The sequence below is a fragment of the Rhea americana genome, unplaced genomic scaffold, assembly GCF_003343005.1.
Source record: "Rhea americana isolate MKP2758 unplaced genomic scaffold, rheAme1 scaffold_39, whole genome shotgun sequence".
NCBI classification, from domain to species: Eukaryota; Metazoa; Chordata; class Aves; order Rheiformes; family Rheidae; genus Rhea; species Rhea americana.
Genome location: NW_028186523.1, coordinates 6,363,606 through 6,391,081, shown reverse-complemented (window position 1 = coordinate 6,391,081; position 27,476 = coordinate 6,363,606). Strand labels below are relative to the sequence as shown.

Genomic DNA, 27,476 nt, shown 5'->3' with positions numbered 1-27,476 from the left:
ATGGGAATATGAGCATTCCTCTGATTATTCTAAATGAAAGCAGGTTGTGTGCTTTATAAGAACCAAAGAACAACTTAAAGCACCTTACCCTTCCTAACCGTGTTGCAACATTGTTCATTCCTCTTTTTAAGCAAGGATTGTAACTGGATCTGCCAAAGACTAGTGCAATTGTCTTCTGCTCAGTTCAGAGATGACTGCTACGTTTTGCAATATCTTTTTTATTGTAATGAAATCTTTCTTTCTGTTTTAGACAAATATCACTTGCTGTGTCATAGCACATGGATTTCAGGACCGCCTGTGAAGAGGTAGGATCAGATATTTTTCTTTTCAAATACGAGAATCAAAATAAATGTACTCTTAATCCTTTTTTATATGTAAAATCCTTTTTTAGTCTTTTTTTTTCCTGAAATGGGAGGACTTACATAGTCAATCAAATGCAACTCAGTTGAATCCTTTATGGTGGCTAACAGACTTTGTAGTGGAATCTGAAAGGATTTACTGAGGTGAATTCATTATCAGCCTTYGCCTCTGTCCACTCCAATGTACCTCTTTGGGCTCGGTGTAGGTGCAGAGATCTGCGCTTTGTGTGAGTTTTGCTCCTAGTGAAGTGCCTGTCTGAAAGTCTGTGCATGAAGAAATATATAATAGAGCCAGTATCTGTCTATCAGTGTTCAGCAAAATCAAGGGGAAAGGGCAGGAATATAGGAAAAGGGTGCATCTGGGGAGAGGCTGTGAACATAACCAAACTGAAAAAAAAAATATTTTAATTAGATGCAATTTTYATTTGATTTGACTCTAAAATATGTATAGTTTCGTAATATGCAGTCCACTTAAGCTGGGGGGGGGGTGCCTGAGTTTCTGTAGTCATAMTAATTTTGCCTTAAAGAAAGTAAATGAGAGGTGCTTTGTAGATGTTAAAAAAGACATCAYGTAGATGTTATAAATTACATCATGTTTACTAAATGGTTGTCTTAGTATGTTTTCACAACTTTAGCGATTGAGGCACCATGAGAACCATTTACAACAAGTTAGATAGTGATATCAGTGCATTATTGTGATTAAAACATAATGAATATTACCTACAACCTGATARTAGCGAACAATATTTATGAAGTTATGACTGGGAACGAGAAAACCCTGACTGCAGTTTTGCATTTGACCATAATTCCRTGACTTTGTAATAGGAAATTGGAAGTGGAGGAATGAGAACAGCAGTATGACCAAGCAGCTAAAGAACAGTTTTGCAATTTTGACCTSAGAACGAAAAAAAAAGAAAGAGGAGGAGAAGCTGCAAGATATTAAAACATGGCAGTATTTTGAAAGGAGTAGTGGGACCAAAAACTGATATTGAAGTGAAACTTGCCAATGGAAAGAGTATTATGATGGTTGTCTGGGATGCAGTGCGACAGACTTTACTATCTCAGAAGAGTCTTTTAAGATCTAAATTCTATAATACAAGGAGATAATACAGTATCTCCTTGATTACCAGCCTGGAAAAAGACATTGCTAGTTAGATTGTTTTTTTGGTTCTTTTTGAATGCATTTATTGAGCAGAAGAGGCAGATGCACATTATTTTCAGAGGATTTTTGTGTTATTAATATTATAGGCTAGTAGAGATTGTTTAGTAGCAATTAACTTTACTCCAGCCCAGCCGCAATAACAACAACAGCAAACACAGAAAGATGACCTGCAATGTGAGYCCCATCTTAGCATTTACAGTACAAGGACACTGACATTTTTGTTTCATTCAGTATTTTGCTTCTACTGGGAGGGTCAGTTTCACCCAAATTTCTCAAGATTTCTGTCTTGCTTGAGCTCCTGCTATAAGCAATGGAAGGAAAGGATGACTCAATGATCTGGAGAATCTAAACTAGCAACTTTAACTTTTAGATTAATAAAACTAAATGAGGCAAATTTAATCCTAGTTTATCTGCCTTCTATAAAATGAGCTTTATACCATGGGGACCACCTCTGAGAAACTTCTAAAACTAGAATGCTTTACACTTTCCCTCCCAAGCCAATGTTAATAAAACGTAGACCTTCAACCTACTTTCATGAAATGCCTGAATAAAGCTAGMTTTATTCTTTCACAAAATGTAGTTTTTAACTAAAACCTCAGCATTATCTTTGTAAGGCATCATCCAGYAGTTGTGTTTCATTTACTGCTTGGTTTTCAGAAGGGTCCATTTTTGCACCTCAACTAATGTGAGTGCCTTCCTTTGAACTGCTGCTATCCAAGGTTTAAGAAATTACTTGATATTGTCACTTTAGTCTGGTATGATCAGTGCATTTACAACTTTTAGCCTTCTTGCCCCTCTATTCCCATTTSTATCAAATTCTCAATCATACTCTGTATTCAGGAAAAATAATTTCCAGTCTTATATGGGAAAATAGTTACTAGGCAGTTTTTGATAATGAGAATAAAAGCTGTCGTGAGGCATCTTGGCTATTGGGCCTTCCTCTTCTCCCCCTGTGTTTTCGGTTTTTCTTCTGAATATCCATTACCCTTCTTTCCCCATTCTCCTGAGACCTGTAACTACCACCACTGCAGAGGAATTGAGATTACTCTCCCAAAAGGCCGGAGCTGGGCTCAGACTACTCACTGGTACTTCATCACCATCCTTACTAATGGTTGTATGTGGTCTGAATTAAGTTTCAATTAGCCTAAGAAACAAAATATCCCACACATGCACTATTAAATGATTTCCAAGCCATAAGTCTATCCAACACCTATTTTAGCCCCTATCCACAGTTTTCTGAACCTTTCAAGAGTATAAATTGTAGAGCTACTGGGCTTTCTAAACTCTTTCCTGTTTTCTTGAATATAGAATAAGGATTCTATATTCAGAAAATTATCTTTTGGAGGATAACCTCCTTCTCTGACGTATTTAAGTCCTCTCTACTGCAAGTATCCTTATTWTGAGACCAAAGACTTGGAATGATTATAACCCCAATAGGAGGGTGTTTTCCTCTTAGAAACTCTTTAAGTTTTTTGCAAATTGGTATTTTCCATATATTTTGTGAACAGACTGCATTAGCAGAACCCTGCTAACTTCTGAAACTATTCTTTTCTTCTGTTGATTCTGTTTTTCCCCCCTTGATATCACTTTATTTAAATTAAAAAATATCCCATTTGCTTTCAGGCTGACAAATAGATGAATAAATTTATTCATATGCACATCTAATGTTGCCCTTGGCTCTTTTGAAGGATTCTTATCTTTGATTTGAACTTGTAAGGTGGGATCATACATTCTTCTAGTCATTGCAAACTTAATAATTTTATACATTCTATAGTAGTTCACAGATTTATTTTTAAGATCCTGGGAATTATCTTTGCCCTTTTTTGCTAGTCACAGAGTGTGTTTTAATCTGAGCAGAATGTTGACTTTCTCGTGACTTYCTTTCATAAATTTTGTCATATACTACTTTGAGCTGTTCCTGGTGGCTGTTATGCCATTTATAGTCTATACATTTCAACCTAAGCTGGTGATTTCTGTTTTTATAAATGCTATCAAATAGCATTGCTAGGATTTCTAATGCTTTCATTTTTTTAAAGCAGGTTCAACTCATAACTTACTCTCAAAATCACAAGATAGAAAATGAAAGGCAACTTGCTTACAATGCCTGTGAGAATGTCGTATGATAGGAGACTTAAGATTTGTGCTTATGAAACACTAAGGAACGTGCATATGTTCACATTAGCTTTCAGTTTTCTGTTATCAGCCCGTTCAAATTTCTTGGCCCCCCCCATTGAATCCAGTCTTAGTAAACTCACTGGCAATTCAAATGCCAACATTTGTTTTCTTATAGTGTCAAAAAGTATTTTTTTTTCTTTAAAGAAATACCTTGGTTCAATAAGAACCTCATACATATATATATATATATWTTTTCCAAAAGTCTCGTTTACATATTGAATTAATAAGACTGTATGAAACAAGCAATTTCTCTGTAAAAGTTTGGTTTTTGGAGGAAACTTATCAAGAGTGCCATAGCCAAATAGTCACACTTGACCAGTCAAAGAGAAAGAAGGTTAAGCTCAAATCCAACCTTTTTTTCAGGTTGGCATGTAGAATTCACATGCAGGAAAGACCTTGCTATCCTTTTGATTGTAAAACGTTGGTTCCTGGTAGAACAAGCTTTGAAGCTGTCTTTTAGGACCTGAATGACAAACTAAAATCTGTGTGTATCTGGGCTGCTTTCCAGTTTTTGACAATGTAAGTGCTTTCTACCTACACTAGCAACACTCCCACCAAATGAATAGCTGGACCATTTGAAAAATATCCTTTATGTGGTTCTGACACATATTCCTGCCTCCAGTATTCATTCATTGCCATTACCACCTGATAACTCTGATTCAGTTTCCTTTTCTATTATTATACTTGCCATTGTGTAACGCTGACAGGCATATCTCCAAATGCTCAGAGGTCAGCTTCAGTACAACTAAGCGTCCGGAAGTGTAGGTATCCATCAGAATTGAACTATCTCTGCTATTAAAAGCAGTTGCTGTTTACTGGTATCAGTTTTCTCCTTACTGGTATCAGATTCTTCATGGTACAATTGGATTTCAGGGCACTGCAGAGGTATGCTGTACCTATGCTGTACCTATGCTGTAAGACATACCAGCCAAAGCAGAAATTAAAAATTCAGGCCATCTTGAAATGAGAAAGTGTTTGGAGATTTTTCTATTTCATTCTTCCTTTCCTTCATGGACTTACCAACACTTGGGTATCTGAGGAACTGTCAGGGTCTTCTTATCCCTGCAAAAATGAAAGAAAATTAAACTGACTTGTTTTATTGCTATAGGGCAAAAAGAATAAAATAGCATTAAAAATGCATATTTATCTGCTGAAAACAGATAATATTTAAAATGGCTTGAAATACTGGATAAGTCTCTTTGTCACTAAAACACTGAAAAAAAATGATTTTTTTTCTTGACATAATTGACAAGGAAAACAACAAAAAGGAAAAAAGTAAACAAAAAAAAAATCCTTCAGCAGAAAGTGTGCCATTATCCTTGTATGGGACAGATAAATTAAAAAATATTTTTGTTTGAAGTCCTGCAAAAAATGACTTTGAAAACAGTAGATAACTTTAAAGTTTCTTTTCACACACTTATTTTTTAATATATTTAATAAAGATCATGCTGCTAGCCTATATGTATTAACTGTAGCTTTTCTTTGGACTTCCTCTAAAATTAATTCCTAAATATTTGTGAAGAGCATGAATATGACACCAAACTCTTTGTAATACATAAATATTTATAAATATCTTTCAAAGCTGTTCAGGCCAGTTCTTACACAAAGCCCATCCAGCCATGTGGTGTAYATCATGGTATAGTGTAAAAAGATTTTTAAGGCCTTTTTTTCACTGCCTGGGTGCTAATAATGATCTCAGTGTGACCTTGYAGACTTTGTAGAAGAGTGATGAGCATGACTTTGTAGAAGCTGTCTGCCTTAAGGATGACTCTCTCCTAATGATCTGAGGTAGAAAATTCTGCACAGATTGATATGGCAAAGCAAAGCAAAGGAGGAATCATGCATTTTCAGTCCCCTGCTAGTTGTGTTAGTTTAGGAACAGCAGCAGATCCTGAACTCCTGCTAAGGACATCAGCTTTTGCCAAGTCGATGTTCCTGCCTAACCTGGTTGAAAAAGTCGTAACATCAGCTCATGGAGGCAGTACTTTGCAGAAGCAGAGTTTGCTGCGTCTGTCTTTTAGGTGCAGTTACCTTCCTTCAGCATTGCTTTTACTTGAGGTCATCCACTTCTCTCCCATGTACAGACTCAGTCTTTCATGGCTGTCTATTCCTTATCCGTTCTTTAGCCAACTTCATCCGCTTCATAAATGTGCAGCTTCAACCAGTCTGTTTTCTCGCCCTCTTTACCACAGGTGCCTAACTCCAAACAGCATGAAGAATATAGGAAGGTATAAATGTAAGCAGGAAAATGTTGCTCAAAATTTAGGCTCAAAGGTAGAATCAAGGTATATTTGTGTCATATTATCAGCTGAATTACTTTTGTCCATCCATGTCTGTTGTAAGGCAATGCAGTTTATCATACGTTTGAGCAAAAGAGGGTGCCTTGCATGACCTCACGCTGACAGTTACCATAGCTCAGCTGATGTGTTATATGCTGCTTTATTGCTGAAAGTCAGGGATAGGGCAGAGCCTCTGACACGGTGAAGTAYAGAAGGCTTGAATGGAAAATTTTAGCACAGTCTTTTGGTGGAATCACTTAAAAATTAGAAATAAGAACAAAAGCTACAATCAACCACAATTCCTCACCCCAGCCCACACATATCCCCATCTAAGCCCTTCAAATGTATGAGGTGGCAGGAGCATAGACAAGGCAGCCTGTCTCCAGCCAGACTGTTCCATGTGGAGGATGGATGTTGATTTGCCCTGTAATTTTACAGAAAAGCATAYATACAGGCAATGTTCCCTGCTTTGTAACTCTAGGTAAGGGTGCAGGAGTTCCTATCTTTATTTGGTTCATTTTACTGAATCCTCAGGAAAAAAACAACGAAAAAAAAAAAAGTCAGTAGACGAAAGTGAAACATAATGAAAWAAAGTTAAATGGCAACCTTTATGTGCAAGGCTCATTTTGAACTTTTTGATGAAACCAAACTACATGCTTACCATCATCTTCTGGGAACTTTTCCTTTACGCAGTTGTTAATGCTGTTGTCAGGTAGCAGAGGGAAGGAGGTAACATAATTAAAGATTTAAATTTTAACTATATCACAGACCAACTTTCATAAAGCCCTACAACATTAACATGGTTCATTACATTTTAGAGTGTGTGATGTAAATAAGATCTCTGAGTGTATGTGATCAGGTCCAAAATGTTTTGCTCTTCTCATGCTTGATTTCCTTGTTCAGAGTGAATAAACTCTGCCCACATGCATTTAGAAATGAACTTGAGTTCTAGCTTTGTTCTAATGCCTAATTGTGTCTGATATGGTTATGTGCATCTTAATTCCCACAAAGTCCCTCAGCTTTGTGTAGAAAGCTTCTTTGGAGATTTTATAGGGTAATTGACCAAATCAGAAATGTGCAGTCAGGCAAGGCAGCGCTACTAAAAGCAAAGTATCARAGACAGAATCTACCCTGTTGCCAGGGGGAAGAAGAAAGGTGTATCTGCAAACTTTTCTGCAGGAAAAGGTATTTTATAGTTATAGGTGTTTATGAGTGAGCCTCTTTTATTTAACTTTATTTGTAGTTTTCTATATTCAACTTTCAGTGTCACTGCATGCCTCATGGAAATAAGAGTATTCTTATTTTGTATGCAGAAATGTTATAAGGAGGAGGAGCRGGACAAGTTGACTATTTTTCATTCTCTTTATTTTAATGACAAAATATTTTATGCATGCTATTCTGTGGCAGGGAATTTTTTAGTGGTATTTGAAATGTAGCTCCTTATGATGATCCATTTATTTCATTGTTCTGCCCATAACAATCAGTTTCTATCTCATCCTTTTAAAAAGAAAGACACCTACATATTAGAAAAAGGCTGCATGAGGCCTTCTGAGCTAAATGTCCACTGACTTCAGTGTGATTTCGGCATGTAGAACTCTTCATGTTTGCATCCTGTTATTTAAGTTAAAATAAATAAAAACAAACCTCAAAGCTACKTTCAAAGATATGACTTAAGTTATGCTGATATGATTCTGGTGTCCATGGGAAAATACTCTCATCAGTCTGATTGCTTAACATGGAATAGAAGTAACAGAACACAGGTTGTCAGTGCAAAATATTGTATGGAGCTATTTAGAGGTTGTCCTCGACCTTCCACCTTCCCTAAGATGTGGCAAGAGCAGTTTGAGCTTTCTTCTGCTATTTGCCTACTGTCAACTGCATACTGGATTTTTTTTTTCTGCATGTTATAGATATGATATAATTTGCTCCCGAGAGCARATTATGGRGAGATCTTTCAAATGTTTTTATTCAAACTCCTACCTGAGGTGGAGTCTTCAGGTTCAGCCAGATCATCCTCATCAGAGAATGTCACAGCAAGACTTTTGTTTCCTTGACTCATTCCCCAAAAAAGTTTTAACAGCCTGTAGGTTGAAAGCTGACCTGAATGATGATACTGGAAGTTTTATTATTGGCATTGATGAATCCAAGAATTTAAATCATTTTTATCTAAGAATTCTTTCTGAGATGCATATATATGTATATGTATGCATATATATTCGGATACATCTAGATATATAATATTTTTAAAAATGCATTGTAATAATTATTTTTTACGTGATTTGTAAGGAAGTTTCTTATACCAAAAAAATACCCTGCCAATATGACTTTTACAAAATATATAAGGAGTATTATTTCCATTACATCCTTCAGGGAAATATTATTAACTGCTGCAGGTGGTGACTGCTCAAACCTTTTATGTGTCATGCCAAAAACTGTTCTAATTGCCACAATGTCACAGTTAAGTTGATGGAAAGTTATTTATTGTATATTGAAGAATCCTACAAAATTCCTGACTTCTAACCAGAAACATAAACTATAGAAGCAGAGCATGAAGTCAATTACTAGAGGAAGTTTCATTCTTTGATGTCTTTTTTCTTATTCTTAAATGCAGATCCTCATTTGAAAAATAGCATAAAAGCCTAAATCAGTGTTCTGCTCACAGATAAGGCTCACAATGAATTTGAGTAGGCTACTACTACATATGTTTAAATTGGTTATTTTTGAGGTATTATTCTTCCTCAAACTGGTGTAATATGCAGGAACATCAGCTTTTATTTCATCTCATTTCAGAGYGAGGGTAGCAACCCTTAAGCTAATGACAGGAGTTTCCCTAGTTCATCATGGGCAAAATAAGGCTTTGTTATACCAAAATTAACCTTTGCCACCTGCTACCCTCACCATTATTATCCTGTAGTCTGAGCACAGTAAATAAATATAGTGATCCATGGTAATAGCTTTGGATATGCATTGGCACGTTTATGGTCATGGTACTGATTTCTCAACTAAGATCTATCAATTACTGTTTCAAAATATAGTTGTTGGCAATGCAACTTGCAAACTAAGATAACTTCTTTTTTTCTCTATTCCTTCCTTTGAAGACAAAGACAGGGATTTGTTTGCTGCAGGATGGTAACCAGGAACCTTTCAAAGTGCGACTGCACTTAGCCAAAGATATTTTGATGATCCAGGAGCAGGATGTGATCTGTGTGTCTGGTGAGCCTTTCTATTCTGGTGTAAGTAATCTTTATCTCTTCTTTTAAGATGCAAATTATAAATAAAGTAAAAATACTTGGTATATGTGTGCATTTGTGTGTTTGCTCTGACAGCTTGATATTTCATTGCATACAGTTAACACTGAGTCTACTTTCATATATCATCTACTGAGACTGGATCTTAGCACTGCATTCATCCTCAAATCCTAGAGTCACTAAGTACAATAAACAATGTCTTTTCCTATGGATACAGATACCTCAGTGTACTTAGATATCTGAGTGATGTATATGGAGTTGATGAGCCGTTCACCTAGTAACTGTTATGTCAAGGCACAGAAGGATCAAGGTGCAGGAATTATTTGACTTATCCTCTGGAGCTTTGGTTGCTTGATATGGTGGCATAACACCAAACTTCATGCACATTGCCAGTCCATGCAGTGAGGGTATCTGGTTGAAGCAGCCTCTAACCAAGCCTCAGGTCAGCTCAATCAGTATAATATTGTAAGTTATGTATTACTGTACACTGCATTGACATAGTGTATTAAATTTCTTGTTGAAGCTTCATACTGAATTTTTTAGGTAAAAAGCTGAGTTCTGTAGACAATTATTTGGAAGGTTTGTAAAATGTTATACAAAATAATATTGTAGGTATTTGAAGTATTATAATTCTTTGTTTAATGGAAATCATTTACAATTCATTTCCATAGACATTTTATAGGTATTATAATTGTATTTTATAGAGATAGTTTTACAATTTATTGGAAAATATTATGAACATTCTGTTCTCCCTTTAAGCTGAATRAAACTATCGTAGGTTTTCATGTTAAGTCTTGTGAGGCGTAGTGGTGTAATAGCTTTTTATGCAAATGTTGTCTGACCGCTATTACGTTCTGTATTATTAAATAATTGCTGCTGTTTCAGTGTTCCTATATCTAAAAATACAAGTGTAATAAAAAGATACAAAATATAAACCAGAAATAAATTGATAAAAAYATTAGTAATGCTAACATTGTAGAAAATCAGTGGCGAATATATAGGAAGATCCACTGACAACATCCAGCATCTCAAGGCAAATGTTTCTGAGTTTTCCTTTGAAGCAAGGACACGCTGTCTTCACGCTGTCCGTATATATTGGATTAATTTGCGTGGACAAATCTTTTATTGGCTTTTGACAGTTTGATGTCAAAGTTACTAAAATGGATGTTCTGTGTATGGAAGTATATTTATGTATATTTAACCTGTCGAAGTGTACTATTTCTTTCAGTAACATACAGGACCTCTAGCAGTCCAGGTGGAAAGAAATCTTAAATTCATGCTCAGGCTATAGTTGTTCAATTAGCAGCACACCTGCAGCACTACCGCTCCACCAATCCCATTCTGACTTTATTTATTAAAAGACTTTATCACTCAAAAATATGACTTTAATTAATGTGTTGTAATAACTATTACTTCTGTTGAACCTGGTGTTTAAATGTCTTCATGAAATGCATATTTAATAAATTTTCATTTCACAGCAAGACTTGATTTTACAGTTTTATCCTATTTAGTTCCACAACAGCATTGTAGAAAATAGTGAATAACTTATCTCATTGATTATGCTGCCCCTATTTTATTTGCATATTGAATGCATAACTCATTAACAGATTGATATTAATGTGGTGATGAGGAGTTTCTTTTCTTTTGGCAGCGTTATTGTTAAGCTAGTGACTTTTGAGCCCTCTTCCCTGATTTCCTCTGGGATTAAGATGGGGTCTTGACTCAGTAGATTCATTCTAGCTAAGGATGACTGGCATTTCATGGACAGTTAACTCTCCTTGTGTCACAGGCCATTTAAATCATCAAAATCATCTGCTTTGATTGTATAACGTGAATTAGACAAATCCCACAGGCTTTCTTTCTTGCATTTTTTCACCATTTTTATTCCTGATATTATTAGGTTGCTTTTTTGTTTATTTTTCTTAACTTTTATTTTGCATGGTTGTTTTTTTTTKTTCTTGGTGTCACACAGATGACTGACCATATCTATTTTTATTTTACATGCTTTCTGCAATGCAAGTGGTCTGATTAGTAACAAGCATGGAATGCTTCATAGAATAAGACTCTAATAGATAAAAATATAATTTCTAACTGAGGAACAATAGCATTGTTAAATTTTATAGACAAGTAGCTACAGTAGCTTTTAGATCTATTTTAGTCCTTTTAGATCTGTCTTAATAAATAGTCTTCCGATAATTTGATTATAAGTTTTACTTTTCACTGCTGCACATCCCAATGTTCTTATTGTGTTTCCCAGTCAGAACAGTGTTTTCACTCTGTTAGGTCTGAAGCAATTTGGGTGCTCTTCTGCATAGGTTAAACTTTAAGCAGGTGCTTAACATTTCAGTGGTATCCTGATCTGCATCCTGTGGGATAATGTAAATGAAATGAGTGGACCTAGTGGACTATGTGAGTGTATGGGATGAAGACCTAGTTTTTAATTTAGAACACTTAATTTTTAGTCAAAAATGGTTCTAATTTCCCAAAACGGCAGAGATGAAAAGAAACCTTGTTTCTTTTTTCATTATATACATTTTGGAGCAAGAAAATAAAATCTAGAAAAGACTGTAAGCAGCATAGCATTAAAAGTGTTAAACTCCAAAAAAGAAAGCATCTCCTTTTCTTTAGAACTTGATCTATGCTGGTGTTAGTGAGGTTCCCGCAGCCATTGTGCCTTTAGCAGTTCCCTYGGGCATTTCTGTTCAAGCGGTCATGGATGAGATCTAAATCCAAGCATCAGTTGCACCAATAGATTTCTTTATGGACACAACATGAAAGACTTGCTTTCGGAGAGACAGAAATGTGCTCGTTTCAGTACTGTGCAGCTGATGGGTACCTGATGCAGATTTGTGCTCCGATGCCAATGACCAAAGTGTGAGATGAGAACATTTTGTGGAAGTCAGGATCTAGAACACAATGTCTGTAGTAACCCAAATGAAATCCTTGCCTGGAGAGAGATCTTACAGTACGCAGGGGTGTATGTCTGGGTTTATGAGCTGTGTGTATACTGAGGATATCCATGAGTCGGTGCATGAGAAAACTGGAASATAAGGCTGGTCACTGGTGGGTCAGATGTGTTTTTTTGTTGTTGTTGATTTTTTCCTGACTCTCATAAAATGTCACAAAATTGTGATATTGCAAAATTATAAAACAGATGATTGCTTTATTATAATCTTCACAAATCTCCATGAGAGTTACATGTGGTACAGACCAGTCAGGATTTTTACTCTTTTCATCTGAGGAAAAAAAAAATCCCTTAAAAACAGCTGAATTACCACCATGTTGGAACTTCAGCATTGATGATAGAAGTATGGAATATTTTTATTATATAATTCCTTAAAAATTCCTTGCATTACATTAAATTAACATCATAAACATTTGCTACATGGTGTTCAAGATGGCAAAGTGTGGTAAGGTAAACCCCGTTCTTTTAGACACACAGAWCAATAGAGTGGTCTAAAAAGGATGGCCTGATATGACCTTGATGAAAATTACTGGAGGGAAAATAATCTGCTAAAATATTGTGCATCTTATCTGAAATATGACTTCTCAATAGGCTCATTCATAGGAGAAGATTTAATCTTTACAATTGTTGTGTTATGTAGTTGAATAGTCATAATTTCTATCACCTCTTGTGAACATCTGAAATTCAGCTAAACTGATTATTGTCTTTTATCATTAAAAGTAATTTACCTTTCTAGGGGGCGATATTTTTTTCTTCTTTAATAGGTTTTATTTGCTTGCTWATCCTTATTCAGACAAGCAGTTTTTTCTACTCGCATGTATCTGCATATGATCTCCATAAACCAAGGATATGACAGTGTACTGTCCAGCCAGATGGATGATCCAAATCAACTACTGTTTTTTCTAAAAGATCAGAAGATTTCAAGCAGATGATGAAATGCTAAGTTTGGTCATCAGGACACTTTGTGTTCTTGCATAATTTTCTTAAATTAAAGATGCTACTGAAAAGTCATAGAATTGTCTGAAATAAGTTACCTGATGAAAAGATACAGATCACTGCCATTCACTTTGTGTAAACGAATTCTATGCTGTTTTGTAGTAATGCTTTGTTTAATTAAACATCTGCTAATTCTTTTAGTGTTTTTTGATTAAGGATCTTTGTGGGAGATTGAAGTGAGAATCATTCATGCTTTCAGTATTAATACAAAATTAATGCACATTTTTGTAAATTTATAGAGCAAGAGTTCTCTTGGAGTATTATAGCATCTGTTCAAGGATTTAGCTGAGTTKGATACAAATGTATCTGAATGTGACTTACAGACTATAATTTGCTCATTTGCTAGATAAAACACTTTTATCAATAAGCTTTTTTTGCAAGGTCAGAAAGTAATATGAGTTAAATTCTAGAACTGTAATCAGATCTGATTTGTAACCTTACTAATCACACAACCATTCCTCTTTTTCTTGTAAAGATATATATTTTATCTGAACTATAACTCTATACAATTCCATGTGATATTAAAAAAAATAATAATTGCATTGGAGATAGCTTTTCAGTTTGTAAACTTCACACAGAGACATATTTTTTTCCTATTTTTTTTATTTAAATAGTAAAGCTATTATTCATTTGTAAGTATATATTCAGAATATGTCACTTAACTGTGACTTGTCTGACCAGTCAGATGATGTTTTTGCCTTTCCCTTTCTTGCACATTTTAGAATTTTGGATACTTAATGAATTTTAAACTTTTACCTTGGAACATTATTTTTGAGAGTTTAAAATTTTCTTTCCATGTATTTTCATGTATGTAAAACAAGTCCAATTAACATTAGCAAAGTTGGTAGGTAGAAAAATGAAAGCAGAAGGAGAATTTTAAAATAATTCATGTTTGGTTTTGGTTTATTTGCTGTATTTATTTTTATATCTATTTGCTGTTTTGATTCTGACATGCAATTGGACGATATGAACAGTGCCAAAGTGAAACTCTGTTTCCCGGGAATTTGTAAATAGGCAAATGAGTAGGTCACCTTTCAAGCACTTTCCCTTTTTGTTGCCTTCGCAAAGCTACCAATTAGAATGGTGATTTTTTTTTTTTGTCATGTTAGTATCAGTAAGTTATTCAGTGGAGTGAATCAACTTTTTTCACAGACTCCATCAAATATCTATCAGATTGGGAAAACTTTTATTTCTTGCCAGTCTGGACAACCTTTAAGTGACAACCTGGAGCAGGTAGATGCAAATCCCAGTATTTAGGGACAATCCAAACCTGTTTATTTTTCTGCAGCTACTGAGGAAATAAAATCTACTAATAAGCAATCTACTTATTGCCAATCTACTGAAGTTTAAACACAAGACTGCCGTTTGTTACCTCAAATTTCGGACAGAATAGCCTTTTCTCTTAGGAATCAAGCTTTTTCTTTCATTAAAGAAAAAAAAAAAGATGAATACTAAAAGACAGAAAAGGCAAAGCGTGGCTCGGCGTCAGTGTACGATGTGAGTAGCTGGAAACTACAGCTATCATGAAACTATGATGGTATGTTTGTTACCAGGTCTTGGGGGAATTTGGATCCATATGACCTTGGTTTTGTGCTTGTCTCCGTGAATGTACATGTTGGGCCTTGCAGTAGTTCTGGATTAAATGGAGCTGGCGGCCTTGGAGTAGGACGTGTATAAGCAGCACCCGAGGTGGACATTTCTGCTGTTAGGCGTGTGTGGGTGGGAAGGGGAAGCACAAGGGACGKGTCGGCTGCTCTTGCTCGTTGTGGACAGTGTTAACAGCATGTGCAGCACAAGGGCTCGTAGCATCCCGYGCCTCCAGGGCGAGGGGATCCCAAGGAGATTCCCGGAAGGAGATAGCCTTGGAGTATCACGCAGCAGTTGCTTCAAACCTGAAACCATGTGAACCGYGTCCTGCACCTTCTCAGACTGATTGCAAAGTTTGATTGTTCGCATGAACTAATCCAAAGAAATGTTAGTAAAAAAGAGCAAAGCCTTACCAAAGGGAGGATGTAAAATCTTCCTTCAGAAAAATGCATGAAGAAAAGAAAATGTCATTGACTTCCATCCAAATACAGTGTGATTATTAATGCCAGCTAAGCTACATGAGAGTATGGCCTTGAAGACTGCCTTTCAGTTTTAATAGAATTTGACCTCTAAAGCTACTGCCAATGCATTGATTATRTATTTCATTATTTCTTTCTTAAAAATGTATTCTAACATTTTCCACCTTTTTTTCCTCTTGTTTTCCATGCCACTGTGCTATTTTTCATTCATCTTCGTGTTTATTCCTTTTTCCCAACTTTCTAATTTTTTCCATGTTTTTCTACAATTATAATGCCTTTATGTCTGTTCCGTAACAGAGTTCTTGATTTCTGTCTGAGTTTAGACAAATTAACTCTTTACATCTTACCTTGCATACTTTTACTCATGTAAGAATAAACATACACATAAGTGTCCCAAACTGAAAATAAAACATTTATATCCTGATTAAAAGCTTGAAAATGGAAAACTGAAGATTCACATCCTGTTAAGTCAGTATTATGAAATGTTTTRAAGTTTCTTGGTTCTTTTGTTCAGTTGCAATTCTGTAGTTCCACAGAGGCAAATTATTTGAACACACTAGATTACTATTTATATTTAACAGAATAAATACATTAGAATATTACTAATTAATCATTATTATTAAGAATAAATTAAACAGTGTTGTAAACTCTCTTTTACAACACGTTCTAGTTAGTATGAAATCTCTGACTCTTTTCTGTGTGTGTCCTAAGTTTTTAACTGTTATAAGTAATACTAACCCTTGACAGTATGTAAGTAGTTTGTAATTACATAGGATTCCATATTTTCCCTCCTTCATTATTTACTGTTTTTATATTCTGACATAGTCATTCCTCGCTTTTATCTCATTTAAGATGATTTCTGTGATCTCAAGAAGGTGAGGTGCGTGTTTACAGAGAAATTTTAATACTTCTTTAATGAAAGCCTACAAAATAGCGCTTTTTCTTTCACTAAATAGCTTTGAGGAAGAAGATTTTTGGCAAAACTGTTAGCTCTATCTACCAGTCAATGAATATATGCTCGGTGGATGAAGAATTTTCTGAGTTAGAGGCATAGAAAATAATGACAGCTTGGCAATGGCTTTGAGCTTTTCAGTAAAACGATAGGTACTTTTGTTGTCTTCCAGGAAGCAGCTTCTAAAATGCTCCKCTGAATCTTGCATGAAAAGATCCTAGGAGCTCTAACTTCTCCTCTGTTTAGTGTGATGTGGTAAAGTGGTTAAAAATGAGATAATGAAATAGCAAGCTCACAAGACATTTCCTTTGGTCTTTGCATCAAACTAGGTAGCTTTTCATCAGAATCAGTTTTATTTGTGTAAGCTGGGAGATGAACCTGCTTTGGAAGCTGCAGAACCACTGCAGACTCGATGGTACAATACTACCCTGTGTAAACAAAGAGCAGCACTAATAGGACAGCCTACTTCTGACGCTGACTTTTAGTTAGATTTTATTTTAAATGGATTATTACACTCAGTGGAGCTGCACCATCTTTAAACTGGAACAATGTAAAGGGTGAATCAGAATATTTAGAACACTTTTTCCTGTAAAAAATGTGTTAACTTCTAGAGCTGTCATCACATTTTCTTCATGAATAGCTATAAAGCATTTTAGGAACTTAAAAAGAAGGTCATTAGGTGAGTGAAAAGCATTTTTATTGTTCATTTTAAATGCTAATGAAAAACATCAGAAGTAAATTATTTGTTTCCATTTGCTGGTCAAACTTCCTTATTGTATTAATCATACTATGTAAACATATTCTTTTACATTAAAAATATATTGAATTGCAAACAAAGTTTATTCAGTTCGTCTTGGGTGAAAATGGCACAGAAGATGATGCTTTTTGTGAATCTATCACAAGACACATACTACAAAAAAAAAGAACTCAGATAAAAGAATTTGCTAACAAAACTTTTCAAAGCTGGTACCTATCATCAAAATACTTAGTCAGACTTGAGGTAGGGTTCATCTTTCCACAGGTAAATTTGACATCTAGGCTTTGTACTAACTGGAGGACATAGATAATGCTCAAAGATGATTTACACCTAAGGGATGCACCAGCTATAACTTACCTGGATTTAATGTATTTAATTTTCTTTACTGATTACAAAGGAAAACGAGGCTTGACCGGTGCATAACTTTCAGATACATAACTTTAGAACATTTTAGGTGGCTTAACTTAGGTTAAGGTTAAGGTTAGATGAATCCTATTCTTTTTTCTTCTAAATTTTTGGTGAGAAAAAGAGTTGCTGAACAGAGTTAGGACCCAATCGTGAGCCAATATTCTGGCAGTACGAAATATGTGATGCTTCTGGCAGTCTGGAGAAGCTGTTTCACTGTATTATTTATGTGAGTTTAGTAATCACAGGCTATTAGATTATTAATGATGGGTTACTAATGAAGCATATAACTCATATATAATTCTGATTTATAGGTTTAAAGATCATAAATTGGGGGATTTTAATTGTCAGATGTTATGCTATAAAGAATATGTAAGTATTTTGGATATGCCAAARTAACATATTTCTTCATTCTAGGACAGAGAAGTGTGTTTTATTAGCATTAGGTAAAATATAGTTTATTTTAATTATAGATAACATAACTAGAGTGGTACTAATTTACAGTATGTTCTTAAATTTCAGTTCAGTTCAGTAACAGTTCAAATGTGAAATATTTAAATATTCACTCTCAGTGAAGCTAGAAAAGATCCTAGAAAAAATATACATATATCATTATAAACAGTGTGATAACATATGTTCTGCTGGAAAATGACAGTGTCTGAATTCTTATTTTTCCATTCTGTGTAGTTATTTTTACACAATTRTGTCTATTTAGGAATCTGCTGTGCTGGCAAGGTATTTTTGAAGCATGCGTTTCTTCCACTAAACTGTARTGCCAGGTTCCAATGTGAAATATTTCCAGTTTCCTGTCAGATGGCCCAAGTCAGACCTTACATGATTCTGCCTTAGCTTAGGTGAAAGCCAGAATATTTTATTGACTTTTTCACGTGTTTACTTGTGTGTGTATTTTGCTGAGAAAGAGATCAAAAATGGTATCATTGTTATTTTGCAGGACAGCTTTCTGCTAGACTTTTTAAAAGCATAGCCCTAGCTTAGAMTATCTTCAGATGCAGCTGTTTAATTTACAGCTACTACTGATGTGTAATGAAGTACAAGTCTTAATTTGTGTTCTTCACTGATGCACATTTACTTCTTTTGAAATTTAATTGTAGTGTGTTGTTCTTTATTCCATTCATGGTTAATTTAATGCTATTATCACACTTTACCTTAATTCTGAAAAGATTGYTATTTTTAAACATCTTCTAAATAACACAAGTGTTTCCAACTTGATTTGAACATGTAAACAAAAAATTTTAGAATGCATTTCAAGTCAGGTTTCTGTTCTTAGCTACATGTTCATCAGAGCCTGGAGCTGGAGATGAAGGGGGGTTAGCCAGTACCAAGCATCAGGAAAAACACAGCTAGCAGCAAACCATAGAACCAGTAGAACCATATTTCATGTTCTTATGTGTAAGCTTAGTTTAGATCACACATCACGCTGTGGCCCGWATTAGTTTAAACTGAATATATTGTCCACAGCACTACCTGTGGTTGAAACCTCCTGATGGTAGTTTGTGGTCTGAGGTGAAATAACTCTGTGGTCTGAATCCAGTTTCTGGCTACATTACTTTCAGCATGGAAATTACTTCCTAGAAGGTCTGGGCTAAGAGCCAAGAAGACTCTGTYGGTCTCTGTGAGCAACTCTGCACAGTGATGGAGCAGCTTAGCTGTGTATTTCTGTACTGCCATGCTATGAGTTCATTTGTGGGTAATAAATATAAAAGTAAAATTTTTGATACAATTCAATATATTTTCCAAAAAATGGAAAACTGTGGCTAGCTAACAACAAAATTGCATGGCTCTTCCATAGAAATTTTTAAATATTTACAAATATCAACATGCAAATAAATAAATGGAAAATCACTTTTAAGAAATTTTTTTTTGTCTTGCCATCAGAAATGCTGAATAAGTTTATGCTTGTTCTTTCTGCAGTTACWCAATCCATATTTATCACAAATGTAGAAAAGAAAGAAGGCAACTCTATTTCCCTCCCCCCAATACAGCAGCATCAATTTTCCAAGACTGTTACGTGGTTGCGCTACCTCCTGCTTTTCCTTCCTGCACATRAACAAGGTGATAAGTGCTCTGCAGGGCTTGCAAACTCTCTGTTACTGGGAGATATCTGATAGAAGAATGCCTTATGCTTCTTAATCCTACTTGATAGCTCTGCAGACCAAATTATAGTCAAGTATTCATGTGCTAAAGAATATTGACAGAATATTGGTTCTTAAGTCTGTGCAAATCTAAGTGACGTTGGTGATCTCTGCTGGTTGTGCTGAGATGTATGAGTCTATATTTAGATAAAATACATGCGCACACTTGTGTTACGCAAGCATACATAATGTAATAAGTATAAAATCCAGAACACATATAGCAATGAGGGCATAAAAATGCATAYCTATGTATTCTGCATGTATGTCTATGTATATTATTTATGTTTGTATCTGCATATGTCTGTATGTCATTAGAGGTTTTTTGCTACTAATCAAGTTGACTAATACCAAATGATCCCTGAGAATAAAGCAAACACAAAAGACTAAAAAAGATCTTTTGTTTAATGTTTTTTTTTTAATGTTTTGTTTAATGTCTTTTTTTAATGTTTGTTAATGTCTAAGGCAGATACTAGCCTGCGATGTACATGTAACAAATTTTAAGGATGAGCAATAAAAGGAAAAAAATGGGATGCTTTAAATAATGCTGTCCATAAAAACACCCTTTAAATCATCCGTTACGATTTGTTAAGCCATAGCTGTTAAGTTAAATGGTGACTGTGTTTACATTAGCCTTAAGTTTGGATAAGGAATGTGCTTTGAAATGAGTTTCTGGATTATCTGTACTTATGCTTTGATTCATGTCACTGAGTGGTTTTGGAGTATACAAGCTTTATTCCTTTTGGATGAAACTAAACTGGAAAATGTGCTCTGGGAGCACAGCTGAGGCACTGCAGCCTCTAGTGCACACTCTGCCCACAGGACCAATCTAAGACTCTCAAATGCATGTGTTGTGGATGCTGGGTTCTGCACGGACTGTTTTAAYGCTACAGATCTGTTCTTATTGCTTGCTAGTGTAGATGTAATCAGTAAGGTATGAATTGAACACATGATTTTTTTTTGTGCTTAATCAGAGCAGGAGCTCTGATTTTCCTCCAGTTTCATCTTTTACCTCTGCAGCAGAGGTTTCATTGGATTGTATCATTTAGGAATTTACAGGTTTATTGTAATGAGAAAAACTGATGTAGGAGGGTGGCATAGAAGTATCCCTTCTGTGAAATGTGAATGTAGATGTAGTGCTAGAAGATATTAAATTTAACTTTTTTGATTTAACTTTTTTCAGGAAAGAACAGTAACAATTAGAAGACAGACTGTAGGAGGATTTGGATTAAGTATAAAGGTAATATTTTTTGTCTGTTGTTCCACAGTGTCTTTTTATATAACTAATTTTATTTTTAAYGAGGAAATTTTAATGAAGTTATATTTTAGAGGACTAGAAACAATAGAGCAAACATTTTCTAGAAACTTAGGAACTGTCACAATAGGGCAACCAGCAACTGCACTGTCTCATGAAACAGTAGACAATGGAAAAAGTATCCCCTGAAGATTCAAGCTGAGCAACTCTGTAATAAGATTTGATATGAGAGCTGAAAAGGGTTTGCAACTGCACAGTCTATTCTTTTGTTCAACAGGACTCTAATTTAAGTTGTTATTAATGAATGCTAAATTACAGTGTCAGGCACATGGAACAGCCAATAAGTTCATCATCAGTTCTCCTACAAAGAATATCACATTAAATCACTGTAAATCATTAATAGGACGGAAAGTGTTATTGCTTTCTCATATTGTTTATTTTGCTTTTGCGATTAGGCAACTCCAGCGATTTATCATGTTACCATACTTTTTCTTTCCTCAAGATGATTTAAGGACATACAGCAGTGTAGGTGATCCTTTTCCAGGGAGGGAGGAATGGAGAGAGAAGGGAAAAAATATATATTTTTTTTCATTATAACCATTCTGAGAGCCTGTATTGCCATTATTTTGAAAACCTTACCTTAGCTTTGAAACTCAGGATAATAAACACATCGTTAATTTTATCTTTCTTCTAAACACAGCATTCCTCACTCTAAAGATAGCCATGGGAAAAGTCAAGTATACTTCACGTGAATKCAGAGAGCCTTAAATTATGCATATAAAGTGAAAGTATAGACTTTCCTGTGCACATCTGCTAGAACTGACCTTATAAGAAATGGCTCAGAARAGAGATTAATGTGCATTTGTGTTGTCAATGATAAGAATATTGCTGAATAGAAATACYAGTTCTTAAAATATGTCATGCTACACTTGCTTTTATCTTGTTGACCCATTAAAGACCTCTATTCAAGGAAAACTAATTGCTATATTGTGGCCAAAGTTTCTCAGGAATCTAGTCAACAGCACAAAAATTATTTTCTTGCAATGTCACTGTAGGTCACTGTTCACTGAATAATGATAAAGTAATATATGTCACTGTAAGATAAAATATACAAGTGAAGATTTTTTTTTAATTAGTAATAAGAAATAACTGATTATGGAAGGATTTTTGAGGTTGGGAAAGCAAATCCCATGAGGACTCAGTAAAAATGGATTTTTTAGTTACACAGTACAATGGGTTGTATTTTAKAATAAAAAATTGGGGATAAACTAAAGATAACATTATTTTTTAAGTATTGGGTAAACTAGCAAATAAAATATCACTGGGAAATATAAATTAAAAAGTGACTGGGGAGATGGTCTTTATTGAATTAATTGCATTTTCAGAGCATTTTCATTGTTCTCGAGAAATTTGTTTCAAGTTGCAAAAATTCATGGAAGGGCCAATATAGAAAATGTGGATGTTTCAGATTGTGAAGTCAATCTAGAAAGGAATTTCTCATATTTTGTGCCTATGAAAGACATAATATATCTTTGAAATTAAATAAGGTTCTGTTTTAGTTAAAATATATGTAATATATATGTATATATGTGAGGCAACTGGGATAGAATTCATGAATCATGGCCTTAAATTAAATTTATTCAAATATGTTTTTTTTTTTAATTTTTTTTTGCATAGATATTTCAGTCAAAATTAATTTCACTGGTGGAAAGGTGAAGCTACATAAATTCAGGCTTGAATAGCAAATCTCTAATTTGGGGGAGAGCTTGCAATCAGGATGGATTCTCTTCAAGCAGTCATTAAATAGTCAAGAGATCTCTTTCAACAGAAGTAACTCAGATTCAGTTGGCTAATATATATAAGCTACTGAAATTACCGAGTCTAATTCTATGGTCTTGAATATTCTGCAGATGTGTGCCAGATAATATGATTCATCTGGCTTTAAAAAACAATGAACTGGAATTTCCCATCTAGGCCAAATGTGGATGGGGGAGGAAAAGAAAGAAAGTTCTGTACCTGACTTTGACCTGTGCATTTTCTGTGTCATTTTGTTCTGAATTTAGGCATACACATGTTCGCACTCACGCATGAGCTGCACAGAGGTTGAAAGGGCTGGTGTGTGACAGTGCATGTGCTGACACATCCTATGTCATAAATTCAGGTGCAAAAACTTCCTATGCCTTCTAGAGAGGAGAAACACTACAAGAAGGGTGCTCCAGGAGGTGAATTTCTGTGCATGTCCGACAAGCTGAAGGAGCTTAGTTTTGGATGGGTGATAAGGTTTTTGCCCTGCCCTTATGCCCACAAACCAGCTCCTGCACTACTGTGGCTTGAAGTGTGACTTTTTAAWGAAAAAATGTCACTGAGCATTTTGTTCTAGAAATCTATCTCAGAGTCTGTGATGATTATGAGGACCTCAGATTATCTCTGTAGTGGCTGTGAAGTGGACAACTGTGGCTGGTCAGCCATCAGCCATCTCCAGCCATCTGTGCTGGATAGTCAGCTCTCTGGATCTTCCATGTTTCTGTATTAGGACTTCTGGAAAATCATTTTAAYCAATGGACATGTGCACACAGTTTGCTTATATCTATTTCAGTCAGCCAAGATGCGACTGAGGCTGGATGAGACATGTAGTCTGATCTCCGTTACTTGAGTACCAGTCCTTACACAATGATTTCTGCCTCAAGCCTATAATTCTTACTTGAGTCACCGTACATTTCATCCACTCAGTCGGGATTTAACTGTGGATACTCTGTGGCTGTTGCTACTACTATAAGCACTTGATAAAAATAATAATAAAAATAAAGCAACAGCACACCCCTTTGGATTCAACGGTAGTGCAGGTGACTTAGGCATTTCCTCCTTTTTTTCAGTAACTCTTTTCCCCACAACGTCACATACAGTACTTTTTTTGACATAATGCTGTCAGATTATTYAAGGATGAGGGTTATCTAAGGACTTATATTCTGGCAGAGGTATATTTCGAAGGATGCAGTTTATCTAAGATATGAGTTATACACTGTATGCTGTCTCAGTGATTAATGATACTCACTTTAAAATATTTGCAATCTTTTAATAGGAATTTGTCTAATTTAAACATTCAACTCTGGAATATTTTAATGCATTTTTCTGCTATATTAAACTGATATCTATTATCAGAAATTTCACACAGTCAAGTCACCCTTTAATTTTCTCTTGAGTAGATTTTTGGAAGTCTTTTGCTACCTTAAGAAATCATACTTCTTTCTGAAAAGCAGGAGGACAGAAAGTTAATAATTCCAGGAGGAAGTTCCCCAGTTATCTTATGGTGACTTGTCTATGAGTGGAACCCTCTTCTTAGGTATCATCACCTGGCTACTCCAATTATAGTTGYAATGATCAGAGATTCAGCTAGCTGTTTAAAAAACTGCTTGTGAGACTGAATTTTACCCCAGATTCAAAATCAAACCCATTTAAAAATTGCTTATAATCAGTTCCTTGTAGGTTTGAAAGAACAAAAYGTGTTGATTTATGTTTTGCTGTGCTTCATTTAAATAATTAAATTTGGAGAAGAACTGTTTTACCCTTCAGAAGAAATTATTTTGCCTGATTTCTGAATCCCCTTTAGAACTCTCATTAATAAAGCAGTGTGCAAAGGAATAGCCATGGAGTTAAGAGTTAGAAATTGATGAGTGTWGTGTTTTTCAGGCACTTGTCCCATCTCTTGACAAGTTTGAGTTGCAGAGATTTGACACAAGAAACTGCTAAGTGTGTGACTTTTGAAAGAACATCATGTTTCTTAATAATTGGAGAGAGTGTAATGTTCTTGTGGAAACAGGCAATAAAACTGATTGTTCATTATATAAATTAAGTTACAGTCTGACCTCTGGCTGCACTCTGTACAGTGCCATTTGCCTGCCTTCATTTTGATCATTCTTTATATGATGAACAGCATCGCAGATCTACTGAGATTCAGTTTGACTTTTCAAGGTTTGACTCCATCAAAAAAAGCTACGAACCAAGCACGTGCACCTGTCCTGCTCACAGGGCAGGTACTTGCGTAAGTCAGTGTTGAATACGTTTTGGAAGTGACATTTTTGTTCCAGCTATACTATTTACTTTAATAGGGCCAGAAGAGTTTAAGCAGGGCCAATTAATAGTGACACATGATTGTCTATGTTGTTTAATTGCTAGCATACTTCTTGGCACARTTTTTGGCTTATGCCAACTATCATTCTCTGAGACTGTTCCTGAGCACAGATCAGGACATAACATGGACTTTTCCCAATAGGCAACATGTATAAAGTCATGCTWTTTCAAACTGGTTAGGAGTTTATCCACATAGACATGAGACATGTTGTGCCACTGGACCTTAAGGATAAAAAACGAGGCCCATTTTAGTCAGTGGAATAGATGTTGTCTTTTAGCATTTTTATAAAAGTAATGTCATCCGGTGATATCTTTGAGATATGTGTATATATATGCAATTAAAAAGATAGTAAATAAGAATTYTACGTATTCAGCTAATATGGGCTGTCAAACTTCCCACATGTTCCACATGATGTTCTCTGAATGCTACAAATCCATTGATCTAATTTTTTATAGATGCTGTCTGTCTCTTTTTAAACATAAAACAGTAATGTTCTGATTGCACATGGAGTGAGACGCGAAAACAGCCTTTGTCTAGAGAAGGTGTTTGTTTCAGTATATCTATTTTTTATGTTTCTAAAACTTYTGAAAAAACTTTCATACATAAAAACTGAAATAATAAAAATTCTTTCAAACTGTCTGAAAGGAGGTATGGGTGGCCTTCAGACCTTGAAAGTAATGACAAAGGTCCAGGACTGTGAGCTGGGAACAGCTGCTTGTGTTTAAAACTTGGTCTGCCTGGTCTGGCATAAACATCCCCACAGGAGTGGAGCTACCGTCTCCTTTATTCCAGGCAAATACTTGCACAACTTAGGATCTCATCTGATTTAGGAAGAATGGGGAAAGTAATTCATAGTACAAAGACTGATGTTAGAGGGCTGAACCATTAGCCTTCAGTGCCATTAATAGATATTTTTTTTGTCTCCCTCTAYGATTTGGGGATATATGTCCATAGTAGAGGTAGGGAAAATGTTRAACAGCAGAAAAGTAGTCACAGTTCCCAGAATTTTCTGAAGTAGAGTATTTCCTGAGCCTATAAAATCAGAAATTAGACATCCATTCACTTTTTCTTCTGTAGGGAGGAGGATCCRGTGTTGAGGATGCAGAACACAAGATTACAGTATCAGTGTGTAGTAGTATTCATCAAGACGTTGTCAGAATATGTACTGCTCTTTTAACCTGCAGCAAATGGTTAAAGATGACTGGTTATAGATAGCTGACCAGTTACTTTCTCTTTCTGCATTTGGACACTTGTTTCTTAGACTACATGGCAGCTTATTTTGACTTTTTTTTTTATTGACTAATTTAAAAGAAATCCTCCATACCAGTGGCCAGCTACAGTGAAAGGGATTCATTTTCTTCAGCAGAGAATTACTGGGTGGTTCTTAAAATCTCCTGAGCAGATAGGTTTAGGTAAATATAGTGAGTGAGGAATAAACAAGCCAGTGTACCTTGCTGGCTGGTTTAGGAATAATAGTAATCTCCCTGTTTACTGGAAAGCTGAATTTAAAGAGGAGAGAGGCAAGTCTAATGAAGGAAAGACCTGAGTTAGTTATGTTGAACTTTAAATCTTGCACTCTTTCAGCTTCAAATATCTTGGGTTGTGCARTCTCTGTGTAATTTATTGGAGGCTTAGGGAAAGAATGGACAAAATGCTTTTTTCTGTTCATTTAAGAAGTTTAAGAGAAATTAAATGTGCATGTGGCTGAGGAAACCTTTGAAGGAAGTGTGATGAGTCTTATAAGCTTAGTGATCTCCAACTGGGTATCTAAAGTGAGGCCAGTGSTTAATGCTGCTCTTCCTCTGGTAAAAATCCTCAGAAGGTATAAATGCACATCTTTTCAGTTTGAATACATCTCTAAACCTGACTAAAATGAAGGTAGACTAATGGTTGTCATCTGCAGAGGGAACACTGAGCTCATCTCATACAATGCCAATTTTCTTGTAAGTATGCAATTGTTCTAACATCAGTGAGATCCCTACTTACTCAGAGCTTTTAGGACCATTTTCATTGATAGCCAGTACCAGAAGGATCACTAATCTCATTTGAAATTCTGCAGTTTTATAAGAAATTCAGATTTCTAGAATGCATTTGCTGTGGTAGAGGTGATGTGTTCTTCCTTCCTCCAGAAGGAAACTTTACAGATTCTAATATGGTGTGAGGGCCTGGACCTAAAGAAGGGAGACACAGAAACATATTTTCTGTGGTTTTCTTCTTCTCTGTTCTGTGACAGAAATAGTTTCTGAGTGCTGGAGCCTGTTCAGTTTCAAATAGGTAGTTATTCCATGAGGAAGGGATATGTACTATTCCTTAGACCATCAAAATGTCCAAGGTCAGTCCATTCCACACATKGAAACTGTGTGCTTAGATCTAAGAAGGTCATAATTTCTAAAGAAAAGTCTGACAGCTGAAGAGAAAAATGAGCAGATGCTTAACCAGGATTCTTAGGCAAAATAACTGTGGGGCAGACTGTCATTTCTGATGTTCTGAATTTGTACAGGTAAAATTCAGACTTGCACTTTGATGCTGATCTTCAGAGGAAGAGTATTTGTGTATCCGTGCATATTGGCCTTTTCCT

The 27,476-nt window shown here is 35.3% G+C and overlaps 1 protein-coding gene across 1 annotated transcript in view; it reads left to right on the top strand.

The window, feature by feature from the left end:
- SNTG1 (syntrophin gamma 1) overlaps positions 1 to 27,476 on the top strand; it is a 337,973-nt gene that overhangs the window by 181,772 nt on the left and 128,725 nt on the right. The window contains exons 2-4 of the mRNA XM_085313521.1: positions 251 to 305; positions 9,074 to 9,208; positions 20,698 to 20,754. Of these exons, the coding sequence (XP_085169647.1) occupies positions 279 to 305; positions 9,074 to 9,208; positions 20,698 to 20,754 (219 nt within the window). The 5' untranslated portion in view covers positions 251 to 278. The remainder of the gene's footprint in view (positions 1 to 250; positions 306 to 9,073; positions 9,209 to 20,697; positions 20,755 to 27,476) is intronic.